Source organism: Durio zibethinus, chromosome 25 (genome assembly GCF_047325235.1).
Source record: "Durio zibethinus cultivar Kanyao isolate XHJ-2024 chromosome 25, ASM4732523v1, whole genome shotgun sequence".
NCBI lineage: Eukaryota > Viridiplantae > Streptophyta > Magnoliopsida > Malvales > Malvaceae > Durio > Durio zibethinus.
The window spans coordinates 7,511,805-7,534,475 of NC_143186.1; the positions used below are offsets into that span (position 1 = coordinate 7,511,805).

At 32.9% G+C, this 22,671-nt stretch overlaps 1 protein-coding gene across 1 annotated transcript; it reads left to right on the plus strand.

Annotated features, from left to right (window-relative positions):
* The first annotated feature begins 16,291 nt into the window (after positions 1-16,291).
* Positions 16,292-22,067, plus strand: LOC149511572 (putative terpene synthase 9). The gene is made up of 7 exons (XM_089754790.1): positions 16,292-16,497; positions 16,572-16,818; positions 17,687-18,059; positions 18,531-18,749; positions 19,421-19,559; positions 20,793-21,056; positions 21,669-22,067. Exons 1-7 carry the CDS (start codon positions 16,396-16,398, stop codon positions 21,951-21,953), a joined length of 1,629 nt encoding a protein of 542 aa, XP_089610916.1. The 5' UTR covers positions 16,292-16,395; the 3' UTR covers positions 21,954-22,067.
* The last annotated feature ends 604 nt before the right edge of the window (positions 22,068-22,671 follow it).

The window sequence follows — 22,671 nt, forward strand, 5'->3', positions numbered from 1 at the left end:
CTCTCAATAGAGGCTCAACAACTTTAAAATCTCATATGAAAAGCTCCTCTCAACAGAGGCTCCACAACTTTAAAATCTCATCTAGAAAAGCTCTCCTCAACAGAGGCTCCACAACTTTAAAAAATTCTCTTGAAAAGGCTCCTCTCAGTAGAGGCTTAACAACTTTAAAATTCTCATCTGTTTTCAAATTTGAGTTCTCATCTTTTAACAATTAAATTTCCTCTTTTGAATTCTTTTATTTGATCATTGTCTTTACCAAAATCTTGTTTTTCATTAAGAAATAGAAAATTTCTATCTTTGTTACAACTTATCATGGATGCATGTACTGAGTGCTCATAATGCAATGCATGTAATGCAATCAAAATCGCTCATTGTAGTAAAAAGGTTCTCGAAATCTCTTGCTTTCAACTTTTTTTATCCGAATTCTTATATGACCAATCTGTTCTCAACATCTGACCACAATATTTTTTTCTTCAAAAGTCTGCAACATCAATGTCTTGTCATGCTTTTCTCATCCTTTTTCATTTGCCTTTGTCAACTTTAAAAGTAATGCTGAGATCTTTCATGTTTGTTTTTCTTTTCATCATTTTAAGTTCAAGATAAATAAAATGCAATCACACATTTCTCTAATTCACTTGTACGATGAACAAAAATATCAGATAAAGATAAAAGAAAGAATAAGCATTATGTTCAAAGGAAAGATAATGTATTTCATATGGCTGGTAACAAGTGCATGTCAAAGTGTTTAAGTTGAAACAAAGGTGTCAAAAGAATGATCATAAGATAATCATGAACAAAATATTCTCAGATTCTTTCTCTAAAACTAAATCAGATGACTTCTTTGATCATTCAGAGTTCGTCAAACTACACTTGCCCCTGCATTATGGGATTTTTTTTTTTTTTTGATGATGTTTCTGCTTCACATCCAAGCCACCTTTTTAGGTTTTCAGCTTAGATAAGTCATCATTTTTTTTTTAAGCAAAATATTTCTTCACAACATCTGAATTTATTGGGGTAGGCAAATCACCTCCGTCCATTTCTGCCAAAATCAATGCCCCACCAGAAAAAGCCTTTTTCACCACATATGGGCCTTCCCAATTTGGTGTCCATTTCCCTCGATTATCATGTTGATTTGGAAGGATTCTTTTTAACACTAAGTCTTCTTCCCTAAAGCAACGGGGACGAGTTTTCTTGTCATGTGCTCTCATCATCCTCTTTTGATATAATTGACCATGACAAAGTGCTGACAGTCTTTTTTCTTCAATGAGGTTTAACTGCTCGTAGCAATTCCGAACCTATTCTGTTTCCTCTAACTCTACCTCCATCAAGACTCTTAGTGAGGGAATTTCCACTTCGATCGGTAGCACAGCTTCCATTCTATATACCAAAGAGAACGATATGGCTCCAGTAGATGTTCTGACTGATGTTCTATAAGCATGCAAGGTAAAAGGCAACTTTTCATGCCAATCTTTGTAAGTTTCAGTCATTTTCTCTAGGATTCTTTTGATATTCTTATTCGCAGCCTCCACTGCCCCATTCATTTTCGGACGATATGGTGTCGAATTACGGTGGCGAATCTTGAACTGAGTGCATACTTCATTCATCACTTTGTTATTCAAGTTTTTGGCATTATCAAAAATAATTATCTCCGAAAGCCATATCTACATATTATCTCTCTTTTTATGAACTTACATACCACAGATCGGGTCACGCTAGCATATGATGCAACCTCTACCCATTTGGTGAAGTAATCAATCATCACAAAAATGAATCTATGCCCATTCGAAGCTTTTGGAGTGATGGGACCAATGACATCCATACCTCACATTGAGAATGGCCAGGGAGGAGCTAGAACATGTAATGTTGATGGTGGAGCATGAATCTTGTCAGCATAAATCTGACATTTATGACCTCTCCTAGCATAATCAATACAGTCACTCTTCATTGTCAACCAATAATAGCCAGCCCTCATAATTTGTCTAGCTATCATATGACCATTTGCATGTGCCCCACAAACTCCATCATGTACTTCTTCAATAATCTTCTTTGCTTCAGCTGCATTTACACATCTTAAGAGCACTTGATCTCGACCTCTTTTGTAAAGGATATCTCCATCAATGAAGAAACTCATAGCCAATCTTCTGATAGTCCTCTTATCATTTTCAGTTGCATGTTCTGGGTATTGCTGGCTTTTAATGTATTGCATGATGCATGATACCATGGCCTTCCATCAATTTCTTTTTCAACACCTGAGCAATGTGCTGGTACATCTTTCACATCTAGCTTGATGGGTTGGATTTCAGTATTTGCATCTATTTTGATCATTGTAGCTAGAGTAGTCAGTGCATCAACAATTTGGTTTTCCTCTCTAGGTAGATGCTCAAACTGAACTTCTTTAAATTCTTAACCAACTCAGCGATGTATTTATGGTATCGAATCAACTTAGAGTCTCTTATTTCCCATTCACCTCGTAACTGATAGATGACTAAAGTTGAATCTCCAAACACATCTAACACTTTGATCTTCTTTTCAATTGCTGCTTGTAGACCCATAACACAAGCCTCATATTCAGCCACATTGTTTGTGCAATTAAAATTTAACTTGACTGTGATGGGGTAATAATGTCCATCAGGAGATATCAAAATTACCCCAATACCATGACCCAAAGCATTAGCAGCTCCTTCAAAATACATCCTCCATGATTTTTCAATAGGTTCATTTTCTTCAATGGCCATCACATTCTCATCAGGAAAATCTAATTTCATTGGCTCATAATCTTCGACTGCACGATCGGTAAGGAATTCAGCTATTGCACTCCCTTTAATAGCTTTTTGAGTCACGTAAATGATATCATATTCTGAAAGCATAACTTGCCACCGTGCTATTCTTCTTGTCAATGAGGGCTTTTCGAAGATATACTTAATAGGATCCAGCTTTGCTATGAGCCAAGTAGTGTGATAAAGCATGTATTGTTTAAGCCTTCGAGCTGTCCAGGTTAATGCACAACACATCTTCTCTAATGGTGAATACTTTGACTCATAATCAGTGAACTTCTTGCTCAAGTAGTAAATTGCTCGTTCTTTCTTATCAGTTTCATCTTTTTACCCCAACACACATCCCATTGAATTTTCATGCACTGTTAAGTATAAAATCAAAGGTTTTTCTGGCATTGGTGGCACCAACACAGGTGGATTTGACAAGTATTCTTTGATCTTATCAAAAGCTTCTTGGCATTCGTCATTCCATTCTCCAGGATCATGTTTTCTGAAAAGCTTGAAAATAGGATCACACTTATAAGTGAGTTGAGAGATGAAGCGAGTAATATAATTTAATCTCCCTAAGAAACCTCGTACTTCTTTTGAGGTATGAGGAGGAGATAAGTTTTGGATGGCTTGTATCTTATCCGGGTCCATTTTAATTCCTTTTTCACTGACTATAAAGCCCAATAGTTTTCCTGATTTAGCTTCAAATGTACATTTGACAGGATTCAACTTCAACTGAAATCTTCTCAATCTGTCGAACAGCTTTTTGAGATTGACTATATGATCCTCTCCTTCACGAGATTTTGTGATCATATCATCCACACACATTTCTATCTCTTTATGCATCATGTCATGAAAAAGAGTCACCATTGCTCTTTGATAAGTAGCATCAACATTTTTCAACCTAAAAGGCATAACTTTGTAACAGAATGTCCCTCATATGGTCACAAATATAGTTTTCTCCATATCATCTCGAGCCATCTTGATCTGATTATAGCCTGAGAAACCATCCATAAAGGAAAAAATGGAGTGTCTAGCAGTATTATCCACTAGAGTATCGATGTGAGGTAAAGGAAAGTTATCCTTAGGGCTTGCCCTATTCAAGTCTCGATAATCGACACACATTCTCACTTTTCCATCTTTCTTAGGGACTGGCACTATGTTGGCTACCCATTCAGGATATTTTACCACTTCTAAAAATCTAGCATCGAATTGTTTCTTCACTTTCTCTTTAATTTTTAGCAATATCTCGGGTTTCATGCACCTTAGCTTTTGCTGCATCGACTTACATTCTGGTTTTAAAGGTAACTTATGCTCTACAATATCAGTGCTAAGTCCTGGCATATCCTGGTAAGTCCACACGAACACATCTATATATTCTCGGAGCAGCTCTTTTAGCTTCTTTCTTTCAGTTGGTAAAAGAGATGTACCAACTTTGACCTCTTTTTTGTTCTCACCATCTTTCAAATTTACTGATTCAATAATTTTTTGATGGGGTTCAATTGGCTTATCTTCATGTTTTATTAATTTTAACAAATCAGAAGGCAGTGTGTAGTTATCTGAATCTTCCTCATTATCAAGTTCATCAACATGAATTAAGTTTTCAAAATCAAATCCGAGATTATTGCCATGATTATTTTCATGTTCATTGTTTGAGACCCTTCAAAGGGTAAGATGAATAGAATATTGGCACACAAAAATGAAATAGCAAGAAAATGTAAGAAAGAAAAGAATGAAAGGTAAAATAGAAATAAAAACAATAGAAGAAATGTGGATGCATCTTCTAAGTCTTTTATTAAAATGACAAACATAAACACACCATAAAAGATCTCCTAATACTCGTAGAAAGTAATTAGGGATTTAAAGTTTTCACATTACTTTTCCAAAGTTTTAAAAACAACAGGCAGCTCTGTAACTTTCCAATTATCCAGCTCAAAATCTTAAGGACAAAGGTACACGAACAGCTCTTCACTTTGACTCTTCTTTTCTCCATCATCCACCATTTGAATGGCCAGCTCTAAAAATTTTTCCATGAATCCTGCATTTGAGGCTCCTGGTAAATCTGAATAAATGTATCCTCCCGAGTGAAAAGAATCATAGAGGTATGGAATGACTATGGGCTCTGACTCCGGCTCATATCCCTTAAGATTAGCTATCCTCTTATTTCTTTTCTCATTCACCATTCTTACTCTGTCCCCTCTTATTGGTTTATATCCCAAGCCAAATCTGTCTCTCTTTTCATATATGGTCGATGGCTTCGTGATTCCTTACAAGTTCTTCCCAAGTCCGGCTTTAGGTTGCCATCCCATCTTGGTAAGCTGTTTGATTACCATTTTAGTAGTCATAGATAAGTGTGGTGAATATAATTTAGCTCTTTCAGCTATATATGTTGTATTGGCAATCTCGAAAGATCTATAAGAACATTCTAGAGCTTCATCTGTCGATTCCACATAAGAAGTATTTATCGGTTGAGTTACTAATAAATCTTCTTCTTCTGTCACACATGTTAGCTTCCCTTCAACAATGAATTTGACTTTTTGATGTAATGAGGATGGAACAACACCTGCCATATGGATCCACGGCCTATCCAATAAACAACTATATGAAGGAGAGATGTCCATAACTTGAAATTTCACATTGAAAATGCATGGGCCAATTTGCAATGGCACTTTTATATCTCCTAGCACCTCTCTTCTGGTTCCATCAAAAGCTCTCACTATCATATGACTAGGTTTCATATAAGATCCATCAACAGGGAGTTTTACCAAAATAGTCACGGGCATAACATTGATGGATGAACCATTATCAATCAAAACCTTAGCCATTATATGACTTTTACATTTTACAGTAATATAAAGAGCCTTGGTACTTCCTCTACCTTCAAGAGGAATCTCTTCATCACTGAAAGAGATATAGTTTGAAATCGTCAGATTGCCAACAAGCTGTTCACATATTCAACAGAAGCATTGTGAGACACATATGCTTGATTTAGCACTTTCAGCAAAGCATTACGGTGTGACTCTGAACTGAGCAATAATGACAATAGTGAAATTCTAGCTGGCATCTTGTTAAGCTGTTCTACCACACTATACTCGCTATGTTTTATTAACTTCAAAAATTCACCTGCTTCACTCTCAGATACTGGCTTCTGCCATTCTTTTTCTAAGGTTGTGTCAAGACCACTCTGACTTTCATTTTCTTCTCTTACCTTGGCTTTCTCTTTTCTAGCTTTTTTTAGAGCTTCTGGGGTATAACACCTCCCACTTCGAGTTATGCCTCCTACACCCATTATGTTGGTAGTATCTGGGTTAACTACGACATCATAATTATACTTCCAAGGTATTGCTTTATCATTCTAATATGAAAAAGGGCCAAAAACTTTAATTGTCACCACTGGTCGAGAGACAGGCTTTTCTAGCTTTGATGTTGGCTTCTCATCATAATAGATAGTTACCGGTCTACGTACAAACTTATTCTTTGAATCAGTGGTAGACACTTCAGCTTTCACCAATTTTTTTCTCTCTTGGTAAAACTCTATTCGACCTTCATCCATTAATTTTTGCACCTCCTGACGGAATTGTTGACAATTCTCGATAGAATGCCCCAGAACACCTCTGTGATAATTGCAACTTTCAGTTGAGTTAATTATTTCAGAGTAATTTTGAGGTTTTATTGGCTTTAACATGTCAGCTTTGACCAATACTTCGAACACTTTAGCCATAAAAGTTTTGACCTCTTCTATTTTTCTTTTCACATGGCTTGTTTGCCCATCAACCAAAGCATTTAATGATGGTTTGGTATGATTTGGTAGAGGGTTCCTATTGACATTTGGAGTCCCTTGTTGGCTAGTATCAAAATTTAATACTCCTTCATTGATTAACCCCTGCACTTTACGTTTCAAAGCAGTACAGTTCTCAGTGGAATGACCTGGATTCCCATAATGATAATCACAATGTGCATTGGGGTCATACCATTTGGGAAACGGAGGTTTCATAGGTTCAATGATAACAGGAGCAAGCAGATGTTTCTCAACAAGTCTGGGATACAAATCTGTGTATATCATGGGAATGGGATCAAAAGTGATTTTTTTTGGGGTATTTTTTGGGGCTCTTAAACCAATATTAGGACTAGGTTTCCATCTTAGTCTGATAGGTGCAGCAGGACGATTGTAGGTGGGTGTCTGAAAGGATGGCTGAAAACGAGATGGATAAGCTGGTTGTGGTAATGACTGGTATGGTTAATATTAATGAGGGATGGATGTAACGTGGTTTACAGAATGGTAATGGGTCTGGTATACTAGTGTAGGATAAGGTGTGAAACCTCTGAATTATTGCCCCATATAGTTCACTGCTCGAGCCTCATTCTCTTTCTTTTTGGGAGCTCCACCTTTTCTTACTCCACTTGTCTCTCCCGTATCGAGCTTACAATTTTTTATGGCATTTTTAATGATCTCACCTGATATCACCATATCTGTAAAGTTCTTGGTTGCATTGCCTATCAATCTCTCATAGTACGGTGCTTTCAAGGTGTTCACAAATAAAACAATTATTTCTTTCTCAGTGAGAGGAGGTTGAACTTGTGCAACCACATCTCTCTATCTTTGTGCATACTCCTTGAAGTTTTCAGTTACTTTCTTTTCCATGCTTTGAAGAGACAGACGATTTGGAACCATATCCGTGACATGCCGATATTGTGTAAGGAATGCCTTTGTAAGCTCTTTCCAAGAACGAATATGAGTCCTATCTAGCTGGACATACCATCTAGCTGCAGAACCCATAAGACTATATTGAAATATATGCATTAACAACTTCTCATCTCGAGCATATGCTGCCATCTTTTGACAATACATGGTGATGTGGGTCATTGGGCATTTTGTGCCATCATATTTTTCAAATTCAGGGACCTTGAATTTAGGTGGAATTATCACATTTGGAACTAAACAAAGGTCAGCCGCATCTGTGGAGCCATAAAAATTCATTCCCTCTACAGCCCTAAGCCTTTCTTCCAATAACTTCATCTTCTCCCGGGCATTGGTATCTTCTACCTTTTTAGGTGTCTGCATCCTTAGCTTTTCTCTTTCCTTGGGATCATCCAAATCAGGAACTAAGATTGGCTCAGGTGGTTTTTCCATCATAATGGGATTAACAAAATTTTGAAATTGTCCTGAAGCAGGTGTGGATGTCATTCCTGGATAAGGATTAGGATATCCACTAGGAGTAGGAATTGGTACTCTAGATCCTTGTGAAGGTTGGTTCAGTCGTGGCTCAAACCCTGGAGGATAGACAAGATCTACCATATCTGGCGATTGTTCTTGAAAGCTAGGATTTTCTTCCACTGCTTTTCCTTTGTCAAGTTTCCTGAGCATATCCATTATTGTGCTAAGATCCCCTCTTAGTTCTTCTTGAGCTTTCTCAATTCTCTCAAATCGACTGGTCTGTTCTTGCTCCATGATTCTTGTCTGTATCCTAGTATTGTATGAATGACGAGTAGGTTGGGCCGAAATTTTTGATGGGCGAGCTATTCTTGAACCTTTATTACCACAAAGTTTTTATTTTGAAAAAGAAAAAAAAAGAGAAAAAAAATTAGAATGCTATGTGTTAAAAATTTTATTTTATGAAAAATGATGTATATGATGCATGAATGCAAGTGAGAGATATTTGTCTTGGACGAATTTCAACATTAGAAATTTTTATTGATCCATACAAATTTTATTACATAGGATTTATCATCCTAGAGTTATCTCCATAAAAGCATTTGACTTGCTCGTAATAGTCCTTCGCCTCATCTAGAAAGTTCACTAGACGCTGTCCATATTCTCCTATGGGATTGACTTCTCTTCTTAATGCTTTTACCTTTTCAACCATCTCCCATGCTTTCCTCACTGCCTTGCAAACTTAATTAGTTAAGTGCTCTATGTATTGTTGCCTCCCTAAGTTTTCTGCCTTCTATCTCATATGAGCATCCCTTTCTAAATCACATGTGAAAATCCAATCTTTTTCCCTTCTATGCCACTCATCTATCATTGTTGAAATACGGCTTTTGTGGTCTTGTAGTTGTATCTCTAACCCTTGGATCACCTGGTGAAGCGATTCTTTTTCATTCAATACTTTGAAGTGCTTTTTTCTCTCTTTTACGAGCATGACTTTTAATCTTTTCTTTTCATTTTGGCATTCCACCAATCTTGCTGAGGTTGTAGAGTATAATTTCTTCCAATTCTGACATTCTTGAGAAATTCTGGTGGTCTCCTCTTGCTTTTCTTGAGCTTTGCCCTTCCATTGGTTTATTCCCTCTCGAAGCTCATCCATTTCACGTTGTCGGCCAAGGTAAGACTTGGTAACTTTTTTAGTTTTGAATTGAACTCGTAACCTCTTATTTTCTTGGTGTAGATCTTTCAAGTCACTATTAGCCAAATCTCGCTCTTTTATGACTTTTTCTAATCTGCTCTTTTGTACCTCCGCTTTATATTTTAATTGCCCTACTTTCTCACGAAGTCTCAAATTTTCTCTTCTTATTTCTTCTTTTTCAGCTTCTAATTCTTTCTTGATAAGCTCAACTTCTGATAATTGCACCTCTTCTGAAAGATTAACCAATTGATATGAGCTATCATCAGGAGGGAGTATTATGTCTCTAGGCCGCATTGTTTTCCAAATTTGGTAGTCAGAAGTGACTTTATCGATGAGAGGCCCTAACCTCATTCTTTGTGTTCTCTTTCATGCTTGGATCAACTGTTCCGAGGTTCTTGATGGATTCGATTTCCCATAAATGAATTCTACTTAGACCAGGCCATGAGTAGTAGGAACAAACTGAGCGTAACTTACAACACCTCATAGCCCTAATAACGGAATCCATGGCTCATTTCCTCCACGATACAACAAGGGCACACGAGGCATCCAAGGCACCATCCATTCGATTTCATCCCCAGTAATCCTTCGCAAGAAAAGGACCCATTCTTCCTTAGTCTTTAATGTCAGCCATTGGCTTTTGCAAAGCTCTTCGAGTGGTGCCTTATTTTGAAGATATGGTTTCGAAAATACACTCTTCCCACATTTGAAATGACTTCTGACCCATACGTATAATAGAGATGCACATCCTATAAATCATCCTTTCCCATTTCGTCGACAGAAATTCAATTACCTGATGGTTTCGGCTAGGACTGCTGGAGCGAGATTAATTGCTTGGGTTTTAATTTGCTCGAAAAAGTCTACCACAGTTATCTCAATGTAACCTAAAGTCTTTGAAAAGATTACCATGCCATACAATGCTAGAGCAAACACATCCATACCTTGATCATTATCCAAATGCTCCTGAATGAAATTTCGGAGAAAGTCCCAACGAATGCCGAGATGTTCACCTTTAGACTTCACAAAGGAATCAATGGTTTCTACTTTAACCTCCATAAGCTTGGCTAACTTTTTGCGATAACCTGATTTTGGCTTTCGGGTAAATACTTTATCTGGACATTGTAGTTCTATCCCGAGCAAAATCAAATACTCATCGATGGTTGGCACCAAATCTTTCTGATTAAAAGTGAAGCATCTATAGGATGGATCCCAAAACTGTATAGCTGCTTTGACCAGCTGTTCATCAACCACTACTGAAATGAGGGATGCAATCTGCCCATACTTTTTGTAAAAGCTTTCTTTTCTTTCTTCACTTAACTGACCCCAGACAGCAGCTAACTCTTTTAAATCATTCTGTGTGAGATCTAAATGCACCTTCTCGGGTAACTTAGACACATAACTAGTAGGCAAACAATCTCCGTTCTTTTGTTGAGCCTCTTTCGACCAAACATGTACTTCATTATACGACTCACATGGCACACTGACTGAGGATGAACAAATCTATAGTTCTATGGGATCCATGAAAACTTCTTGGGAGAAATGTCCTAGAGTAAATATCTCGATGCAAAACTGTATGATATGATTAATGCAAAAAGAAAAAGAAACAAAATTGAGTTAATGTGAGGATGGTTTAAAAAAAACATTTTTTGTTTTTTTTTGTTTTTTTTTTTTTTGAGATTTTTTTTGTTTGTTTTGTTTTGTTTTGTATTATACACAACTTTTATTCTTAGGTGTTTTCTACAAGAAAGTGGATGGAGCTCTACATAAGGCTGGTTTCCTAGGCTTATTATATGTTGGGTTTGGATTGACAGGGTCTAAAGGTTCCCAAATTATTCCTCACTGTCATCCATATTGGACTAGTAAGGCATCCCAATCCTCACCCATTACAGGCTACTAACAGAAAGGGTTCAATTCGAGTGGAAGTATTTCGCTTGCCATTGCGGAGGTTATCACCTCACGAGAGCAATAGGTACTTTACTTCCTCCTATAAAGGACGGAGTCCGGGTATAGAGCTCATGTATGAGATGCATCGTGCCATTGTGTGCAAATATATCCTAATTTATTGACAGTAATATATAAAAAAAAATAAAACATAAGAGGCATAGTAAGAGAAATGTGTGTGAATTTTTTTCTTTTTATTTTTGATTTGTTTTGTTTTTTTTTACTAAAAACGAAGAATAAAAATTTAAGAATTTGATTAAGACTATTTAAATCAAAATTTAAGGATAACAAGTAGTTAATTTTGGCTTGACTCTAAAAAACAAAAGGCTACATCCCCAGTGGAGTCGCCAAGCTGTCGTAACGGTTTTGTGTCCACCTAACGAATTTGGAAACGAAATAAAAAATAACGGAGTCGCCACCAATCTTTTTTTGGCTAGGTGCGATTGGCCACCTATTAAAACATATCCTTTTAATGAAATCTTAAAATTAATTAAAATTTATTAAAAAGATAACTTTACGGTCTGCGAAACAATCTGGGTTCGGGAGTCGGTTACGCATGGGGAAGGATTAGCACCCCCACAACGCCCGTTAAAAAATGGTACCAATTAACAACGTGTTATCCTTTGATTTTGATACAAACAGTCTTATTTTCAATATTCAAAAAATAATTTCTTTGATTTTTATTTATTAAAAAAAAAATTATTCTCGAGAAAAATAAATCAAAACCTTTTTATTGAAATAATTCTTAAAATGTTTCAGTACGTTGGTAACATTAAAAGAACTCTTTCTCACCTAGAGATTTCTTAAAGTATCTCTATTCGGAATACTTTTAGAATCTCAACTTTGGAGATCTAAATTTATTTTTTGTAAGAAATTATGTCATGCATGCCATGCAAAATATTTTTATGTTTATGCACACATTTTATTCTCATTAAAAAATTTTATTAATTATTTTATTAATTTTTTTATTTAAAAATGAAATTTTGAAGAAAAAAAGGAATTTAATCATATTGAAGATTTTTTATAAATATTCCAATACGCTGGTAATATTTTATAAAAAAATCTTCTCACCTAGAGATTTCTTAAAGCATCTCTACTCGGAATACTTTTAGAATCCCATCATTGGATTAAATGTCTTTTCTTCATATTTTTATTACTTATATTTTAATATATTAATCAATTTTTATTTATTATTACTATTTTTTAAAAAAAATTTATTGTATTGAAAAATTTTTATAAATACTCCAATACTTTGGTAGTATTTAAAAAAAATCTTCTCACTTAGAGATTTCGTAGGCATCACTACTCGGAATACCTTTGAATCTTATCGTCGGGTAAAAATTTCTTTTTCTTTCATTTTTTTATTACTTTAGTATTATTATTAAATTTATTTTTTATATTATTGTTTTTAAAGGTTATTCTAAAAATTAACATAATTATATATAAAAAAAATATTTAACCACAATTTCATCAATTAGTCTAACAAATATAGGTATTTTAATATGCATAAATATTAATAAAATAATATATAAAAAAATAAAAAAAAATTTTTTTTACCTGAACCGAACCGGTCAATGATCCGATCAACGATCGGTTCGATTCGACAGTTCGGTTCAGGAATGGTTCAGACCGGCGCTCGGTTCGGTTCAAGAACGATTCGACTGGTTCACTGGCGGTTCGTCTGAACCGACTGGAGGTTGGCTGAGGCGGGCCGACGGTTCGGGTCGCGCAGATCTCGGGTCAGGTTCGGTCCACGCACGGGTCCTCTGAGCTTGAAACGGCGTCGTTTTGGCCTTATGCCCAAAACGACGTCGTTTTGAGTTTTGCTTTTTTATATATATCTGAATATTTTTTTTTTGGGTTCATTTCTTTCGTTTCAACAAAAAAAAGTAGAGAGAGAGAGGGAGAGAAAGCTCTGGGGGGAGAGCTCCGCCTGTCGCCATCCGGCCGCTGGACCGCCGCGCCAGTCGCCGACTGGGTCACCGCCGGCGGTGGTTGTCGGTGAGCAGAAAATGCCAAAATGCTCCCAGAAACTCCTCTCAACGAGATCTTTCCAGATCTGGTGTCCGTTTCACCAGAAACAGCCCCGATCGACGTAAATCGGGGCTCAAAATTTCGATCTCCTTTCTTTTTTTTTTTTTACAGAATCGACTGATCTCTTTTTTTTTTTTTGGTGCAGGTGGCTTTTCTGGCGCTGGGTTCCCCTGCTTGGGGACTATGATTTTACTTTTTTTTTTTTGTGTTTCTGTAGAATTTCAACAGAATCTGCCTTTTTTTTTTTCGTCATTTTTTTTTGCTTCCGTTCTCCCTCTGGTCGTCCTCTGTTCGCAAATGATAAGCTCTATTTATAGAACTTTTTGGGATTCAAATCCCAGATCTTCTGAGATTCGAATCCCATTTTTTTCAACGAGAAATCATGCTTGCCGTCCGTGATTGACGGCTTGTCGGTCGGCCGTTGACGATTAGCGGCAGTGAATTTGGACTTTAGGGATTGTGCATTTAATGCACTAGATTTGAATCGGATAAGAATGAAGAAAAAGGAAGGAAGAAGAAGACAAACGCGGAAATGGGAAGAAAAAAAAATTTAAATAATAAAAATAAAAATTTTAAAAAAAAATGGTGTTTACACCTATTTATTATTATATGGTATTTAAATGTAACTTTTATTTATAAAATTGATTTTAAAATTATTCCAAAACTCAAAAAATCATTTTTCTTTAATAATAATTAAGGAAAATAAGATTCTTCCAATTTTTCTTAAAACTTTTCGTTCAAAAGATTTATTCAAGCAAATATTTTATTTATTTATTTTGGTTATTAAATTAAATCTTTATTTTAATAAAAATAATTTTTAAATTATCTCAACTTTTGGGTAAAATCTAAAAATATTCTTACTTATAATAATTAAAGAAAATTAAACTCTTTTAATTTTTTTTTAAATTACATTTAAAAATAGTTATCCGAATAATCTACTATTTTTAATTTATTCATTGTAAAAAAATTTATTTCTAACAATAATAATTTCTTAAATTATCTGGTGAAATTTAAAAAATATTTTTTACCTATAAAAATTAAGGAAAACTAGAACCCTTTCAATTTTCATTAATAATTATTTTTTAGGACTTCATCACCATTTTCATTTTTTTGTTATTAATTTTTACTAAAAATTACTATTTAATTTGGATTTTTATGTTGTTATTAAAATTATTACTCATTTCTTTTAGAAAAGTAATAATTATTTATTTTTTGTTTAATTTGTTTAACTAATTACAAAAACAAATAAAAAATCAACAAAATAACAAAAATAAAAAAATAAAATCAGAAAATAAAAAAAAAAAAACTTGCAAACAGATTGAATCAAAGCATGGATCGATCCACTGGGCATGGATGCCGAAAGCAATATCAATTTGGCAGCCTATTTAAAGGCCTTTGAAATCTTTTTTTTTTTAATTTTTTCCTTTTTTCTCTCACTCTCTTCCCTTAGAGCTTCTTTTTAAAAAAACTGATATCCTTCAACGATCATCATGTAAACCCAGTTTCCAATTGGTCGCTGTCGTGTAATCGTTGAAAATTTTAATCAACATCGAAAAATGCAAAAAATTTTCAGATTCTTGCCGTTTTACTAGATTCTTATGACCGAAAAATTCAATCAATTACCAAAAAATTTAAATTTTTTCAAATTTTGGCAACTCCAAAAAATGCCAAAACGATCCTTTCAATCCCTTAAACACTTTCCTTCAATTAGTGTTTCCAAAAAGAAATCCCAAAATGCCTAGATCAAGTTTTTTTATTTTCTGGTTTTTTTTAAATATTTTTTTTGCTTCTCCTCGGACATGCAGCTTCAAATTTTATGGCTACATTTTGGGTGTTGGTAGGTCTTGGATCGATCCAGGCAGAAGGGTAGGGTAGTTTTTTTTTTTTTTTTTTTTCTGTCAATTGCCTCTGTTCTACCAATCATTCTTTCTGTCTTTTTCTGAATTTCTGGAAGTTGGATTTATAGGGTTGAATAGGAAATTAAATTTTAAAAAATCTGGGATTGTGGAATATTTTTTCAAAACCACCAAAAGTTTTTTACAAATTTTGACAAAATTTGATATAGGCAGATGATTGGCAATGAAAAATGGGTTGGCAGATGGTTGTATTTTGGGTGTTGGTAGGTCTTGGATCGATCCAGGCAGAAGGGTAGGGTAGTTTTTTTTTTTTTTTTTTTTTGTCAATTGCCTCTGTTCTACCAATCATTCTTTCTGTCTTTTTCTGAATTTTTGGAAGTTGGATTTATAGGGTTGAATAGGAAATTAAATCTTAGAAAATCTGGGATTGAGGAATATTTTTTCAAAACCACCAAAAGTTTTGTCTTGTACTAATAATACAAATCGAGGCGGTGCCCCAAATCACTTCTCCTAAAAGGGGTCTTATGCCTTATTGACGCGAACTGGTCTCTATCGTATCGATCCAGAGGGAATAATCTTGGTCCAAGCGCAAAACCGTCTACCCTTCCCGAATGCGAATCTCTATCTCTTTGCGGCTACAGCCTATTCTAATAGGACCCATATTCAATCTCTTAAGTGACTTCTGAACACTAGCTAGCCCTGGACCTACCTATATTAGCCATGAGAGATTACCGAGCGGAGTTGAAAGAAAAGAGACTTGACATGCCAAAACTTCGCTCGCGAGTTCGGAACGAACGGAGCTGAAGGGATCAACAGTTCCTAGTTTTTTACAAATTTTGACAAAATTTGATATAGGCAGATGATTGGCAATGAAATATGGGTTGGCAGATGGTTGGATTTTGGGTGTTGGTAGGTCTTGGATCGATCCAGGCAGAAGGGTAGGGTAGGTTTTTTTTTCTTTTTTCCGTCAATTGCCTCTGTTCTACCAATCATTCTTTCTGTCTTTTTCTGAATTTTTGGAAGTTGGATTTATAGGGTTGAATAGGAAATTAAATCTTAGAAAATTTGGGATTGAGGAATATTTTTTCAAAAGATTGGCAATGAAAAATGGGTTGGCAGATTGTTGGATTTTAGTTCTTTACCGATTCTACTAGTGTCACAGCACTTTTTTTTTTTTTTTATACTTTTTTAATGATTTTTTTAATGATTAATTAATAAAATAATATATATAATTGAACCTAATATGTAATAAACATGATTAAAATATCTGAATGAATTTAAATTAGACATATCAAAATCACAAATGTAATTATGGATTTATTTTGATTAATTCGAACAAAATTAAATATTAACAAATAGTATTATTTGCCTAAATTGCATATAAATACCCCCATGTAGCTCACAAGTAAGAATAAGCAGGCAGCAAAAGCCAGTTATATTGTTATATACTTGACAACAGTTATGGACTTCAATGTAGTGCAAGTGACTCAACGGCGATCCGCCGGTTACCTTCCGACTGTTTGGGACCCTGAACTCATCAAGTCCTTTAGCCCTCTATATACTGTAAGTGTTTCATTTGAAGCATAAACTTTGCTTTTCATTTGTGGAACGTTATCTATCTCTGGCTAGTTTTGCAGTATGAGAGTCATGGCAGTCGTTTGGAGGAGCTGAAGCAAGCTGCTAGGTGTTTGTTGACATCCTTAAATCAAACTGAAGAAAAATTAGATCTCATCAATACAATACAACGATTGGGAGTGGCGAAACATTTTGCAAAAGAGATAAACGAGGTTCTTGATCATGTTAATCCGAATATTCCCTGTGATCTCTACACTGTCGCACTGCAATTTCGGCTTCTGCGTGAGAATGGTTTCTTCATTACCTCAGGTAACTATTTCAAAAATTATTAATCGATTTTGAGCTACAAAATAGAAAGTAACACTGTTTCATCTTATAAATCTCCATCGTCCCATTATTTCGACATTCAAATTTGAGATCTCTATGCAGGGATGTATCTAGAATTTATACTTAGTGAAGACAAATTTATTACATTAATTATCAATAATATTAGTATAATAACTTTATATTTATATTGTGAAGCATTATTTTACTAATTTTTTTTTATTTTTTAATACATCCATATACTTTTCAATATTATAAAAAACTCACACTTAAGTATTTTTTTTTTTTTACAATTAATGGGGTCTGAAACAAATAAATAAATAAATTGGATTTATTTCCAATAATTTTACTTACTTTTTGATATTTTAATGAGGGCAAAATACAAGAATCATTAAAATTTTGAGTAACTTCATAATGGTTAAAATTAATTTTCAGGATTTCAGTGGGTTTAGCTCCCTGGATCCATCCCTGTCTCTAAGATGAAGTCTCAAGTTATGAGATTTAGGGTGTATACTTGGCGACAATATTAATGAACAATTACTATAAGCGGAATTGGTTGCTAAGGAGAGAACCTCCCTTTCCTTGTCAAATTACCAAAGATTCGATTTCTTGCGAGAAACATTCCAAGCAAAAAATCCTAACGCATTAGGCCTGTATGAGGGAATGTGCCCTTACGATTGTTTGAAAAAGAGATTGACAGACAAAAGCCTGAAGATATTCCCGACAATATTACTATGTGTATAATGACTATCAAACTACGCAACTCCAGATTGTACAAATTTTAATGACTATCATAAATTATCCATTAATATTTTTTATTTAATGTATAAACTTGCTCATGGTGAAAAAGCAGATGTGTTTAACAAGTTCATGGACAGTGATGGGAAGTTCAAAGACAGCTTAAGAGAAGATGTAGATGGGCTGTTGAGCTTGTACGAAGCTTCATACCTTGGGCAGCATGGAGAAGATGTTTTAGATGAGGCCCAAACGTTTAGCACTAAACATCTAAAATTAGTAATGGAGAAGTTGGAGAATGATTTAGCGGAGCAAGTAAAAGAATCGCTTCACGTTCCAATATATTGGAGGCTGCCTAGAATGGAAGCTCGAAACTTCATCAGTATCTACCAAAAGGATGCTAAAAGGAACTTCCTTTTGCTCGAACTTGCTAAGTTGGACTTCAATCTCTTGCAGTCGGTTTACCTGAAGGAGCTAAAGGAGCTCGCAGAGTGAGATTTATCCTCAATATATATATATATATATATATATATATAAATAAAAGAAAGGGATTAATTTACACGTTGTAAAACTTTTTAGTTTTATAAATTTTTCTATATATATAATCACTTTAGCACTTGCTACTTTTTTTTGTAACTTTTTATAAGAAAAAGTGTTACAGTTCAAACTTATAAAAAAAAAAGGAATTTTCTTTTTTTCTATCAAGTAAAATTTTAAATATATCATATCAATATGAAGAGTACATCTTTAAAATCAATTAGGGAGAGAATTAAACACAAATAAAGCCTGGAGATACTTACGTTGATTAGATTATAAAAAGGTCTAAGTTAAATAGATTTGTTAATTTCTCTTGAAATTTATTAAATAATTAAATTTAATATAGTAGGTGGACATCTAAAAATTTCATTACAAATAAGGCTAGCTTACGTACATAGGGTTAAGTATTATTACAATTGATACAGGTGGTGGAAGGACTTGAACATCAAGGAAAAGTTACCATTCGCACGAGATCGGATGGTTGAGTGTTATTTTTGGGCAACGGGGAGTGTTCCAGAGCCACAATTCTACAAATGCAGGAGGAACCTCACAAAATTTGGAAGTTTGACAACAGTCTTAGATGATGTATATGACATTTATGGTTCAATGGATGAGCTTGATGCATATACAAATGCAGTGAATAGGTAATTAACTTTCAGATTTAACTTTTATTTATATGTACTTCAAATTTTCCTAACAATTAACTTAGACTCTATTTATTTGATATTTTTTATATTGGTTTAATATACAAATAAACTCTCAAACTTTACTTAAAAAAGCAAACAAGTTCTCGATTTTTTATTACAAAAAATTAAGACTATAAACTTTTATTTTAATGTAATTATATTCATTCAATCTTTAATATCAAATTGATAGAATTTTTAAAATAATATTTTTTAAAATATTTGTCATTTAACTTATCCAAATAAATTTAAGTATTTTCTACAAATTAAATCAATCAATTAAAAAAGTTGATTATTTTATACTGTTAAAGTTCTAATTATAACAAAATAAAAGTTCATAACTTTAATTTCATACAAAAATATTAAGGGTTTATTTGCTTTTGAATAATTATTTTACACAAAATATATAAAATTTAGATGTAAAACGCAAGATTTTACTGCTATATGGATCAATCATGTTATATAATTGATATTATATTTTTATTATTTGTCAATTTTAAATCGATAGTATATGATATTATTAGTCCTCCTTCGCTTTTGTTTTATACTAATTTTTCAAAACTAAAAATTAAATAATAAAAGTATCAACAAAACAACCTTACCATATATGCCAAAAAAATTTTGCGCTGCAGGTGGGATCTTGAGGCTATGGAGGAACTTCCAGAGTATATGAAAGTATGCTACTCAGCCATGTACAACCATGTCAACGAAATGGTCGAGGATGCCTCAAATGATCTTGGCTTAGATATTCTACCCTATATCAAGGATCAGGTAGGAATACAATGCTAGCCAATTATGAAATACAAGTTGTAATTAACTAAGTAAAGGACTTTTATTTTATATACCTTTTGCATAGTGTTTAATCATACTCCAATATTACAAGAATTAAACTATTACCACATGCCTTTTTATTTATCATTATTTTATTATTAACTTTTTTAATATACTCTAAAAGGCAATTTTAGACTTGATAACAATGACAGATTAGTTAAGGAGCCAGAGGGAGCCTTGGCCCCCTTTAAAATTTAAAAATCCTCTTAGTGGGTCTATACATATATTTATTTATATTAAATAAATTTAAATTGCTTCTTGAAAGTCTCAAACTAAAATTTTATAATTTTTTTATTTATTATTTGTAGTCTCAGTCTATTTTTATGTATTGTAAAAAGGATGAAAATTATATTGTTATTTATTTATTTATTATACTCATAAATCATTACTTAAACATCCTTAAAATCAATAAATTTATCATAAGGTTAAATTACAATCATGTAAACTTAAAAAAAAATTAAATTGACTCCCAATTTTCTCAACAAAACTCCAAATCTCTAACCAATTATCAAAATTTTTTTTTTTAACAAATTACAACTTCTTCACTTTTAGTTCTACTTTTTATCTATTTCTTTTATATCACTGGACATCAATTTGTAAATTGTTAGAAATCACTTAACTTTTAATTTCAAAGCTTTAATTTTACTTTTTGAAAGATATATTCTTTTTTTTTTTTATGAAAATATGTTGCTTAACATTTGATTTATTTATAAAAAGATTGTCACTCATAATTTTTAATAAAATTATTTATTTGATGTTTTTATTTATATATTTGTTTATTGATCGATAACATTTATAATTTTGTGTGAATTTTTTGTTAGTATATACTTGCATATATATAATATTAATAAATATAATAACGTAATCTTATAAAAATAACATCACAAATAATATAAGTTGATCTCTTTTAAAATTAAATGTCATGATTAATCATTATTTGATAATTTATGTATTCGTATCGTATCTGTTTTAAGTTAAACATGTATAAAATAAAAAAATTATCATATTAAATTCATTTCAACACGCTAACACCAAATACATCTTTTTTTTTTAATTTTTACCAAACTAATAAAGTTTTTGTTAATTAAAAAACAATTATTATTTAATTATGATTATTCTTTATTAATGATATTGCTAATTATGATTTCTCTTAATTAATTATAATTATTGCAGTGGGTGTGTTATTCAAGATCGTTGCATGTAGAAGCAGGATGGCATAATGGTGGATACATGCCTACTTTGGATGAATATTTTAAAAATGCATGGATCTCAATCGGCATTTCTGTAGGCTTGGCCTACGCATTCCTTGGAGTGCTAGAGGATTCCAAATCACATCGTAATTTTCCATTACAATTCTTCGAGCATTGGCATGAATCTGAGTTATTTTATTGGCCTTCCTTAATCGCCCGACTTTTGGATGATTTAACAACTTCCAAGGTATGCAAATCGCTATTTATTCTATTGAAAAGCCTTTTTTATAAAAAAATAAAATAAAATAAAAAAGCCAAGGGACTGCACGGGTCGATGGTGCTAGAATTAAACTCTTACCAATAAAATTAAAAATTTCATACTCTGTTAACAAATCACATGAATGTTGGCAAATACCTTATTTTAACCTTAGTCATTTCATTGATATCTTCAATAATCACGTCCTATTCCCAAAAACTTGATTAATCGCTAACAGAGTCACTTTCAAACATCACTTTAGTGCATGAAAATTGTGAGATATTTTTAGATTTTGTTTGATCGATTTTTTTTATTTGTTATTTTGCCTTTTTTTTAATCATTATTTAGTTTTTGCTTTTCGGTTTCTATTCATTTTTTATTAAAAAATAAGGAGTAAATAGCAAAAACATTAAATAAGCTATGTCTTAATTAGTTAGCTTTCTTAGAAAGAATCAAATCTCAGATATCAGTTTCACATATTTCAGTCAAAAACAAGGGGGAAAGCTTTTATCCATTCAGAATGAATAAAATACAATTCATTGCAAAAAAAAAAAAAAAAAAAAAAAACTTCTTCTAACTTGATATTATTGGACCATTTTGAAGATGGAGATGGAAAGAGGCGAGACAACAAATTCAATCCAATGTCACATGATTCAAGAAGGGGTGTCTGAAGAAGAAGCACGAGCTCACATAAAAGGCTTAGTAAGTGATTCATGGAAAAAGTTAAACAAGTTTATTGCACATCATTCTCTTCCGGTTGGATTTGCCAATGCTGCAATGGCAATGACAAGATGTGTTCAACGAATGTATCACTTCGGTGATTGGTTTGGCATTCAAAGCAAGGCAAACATAGATTGTGTGAATTCTTCATTGTTCAACCCCGTTTAGACTTTAGATTCGATAATAGCATCAACTTGTACTGACAAAGTAAAAAAATAAGCTAGAGATGCAGATAAAGAAGGAAATGTTTTGTGTGCGCAAACTTTGTTTTGACATAGTACAGTTAAGTTTGATTATCTATCCCTCCCAAAAAAAAAAAAAGATTCGGTACTTTTAAATACGTTGATATGATAAAAGGATATAAAAATAATACAGAAGAAGATGTAAAATTATAGTTTAAAATGTTAATAAAAATTATAAATAAATTTTTTAAAAAATAAATTTATATTTAACACAAATTTGACACGTGATGACACGAACACAAGTGGAGAAATTGAAGGAAATGGAGGCAAATAAGTAAGGACAAGGGCGAAGTAGGTGGGTCTCTAGATGCGAGATTGATATTCTGTTAGAATAGTGGGGGTGCTTACGTTAGAAAAATTTTAGAAAATATAAATAATAAGAATGAAGAAATATGATTTTGATGCATAAAAAATATTAATATTAATTTAAAAGTAATTATAACTATAGGAATAATAAAATCTTAAAACTTTTTAAATTAAAATCAGTGAAATTGGTCATATAAAAATATTTATTTATAATAAACAAACAATCATAAATTTTTTATTTAAAAAGTTAAGACGATTTGTATAATCATGTTTTTTCTATTCAAAACAAGTTTTTTAGACAATCATGTTTTTTTATTCAAATATATTTATTTAGAATA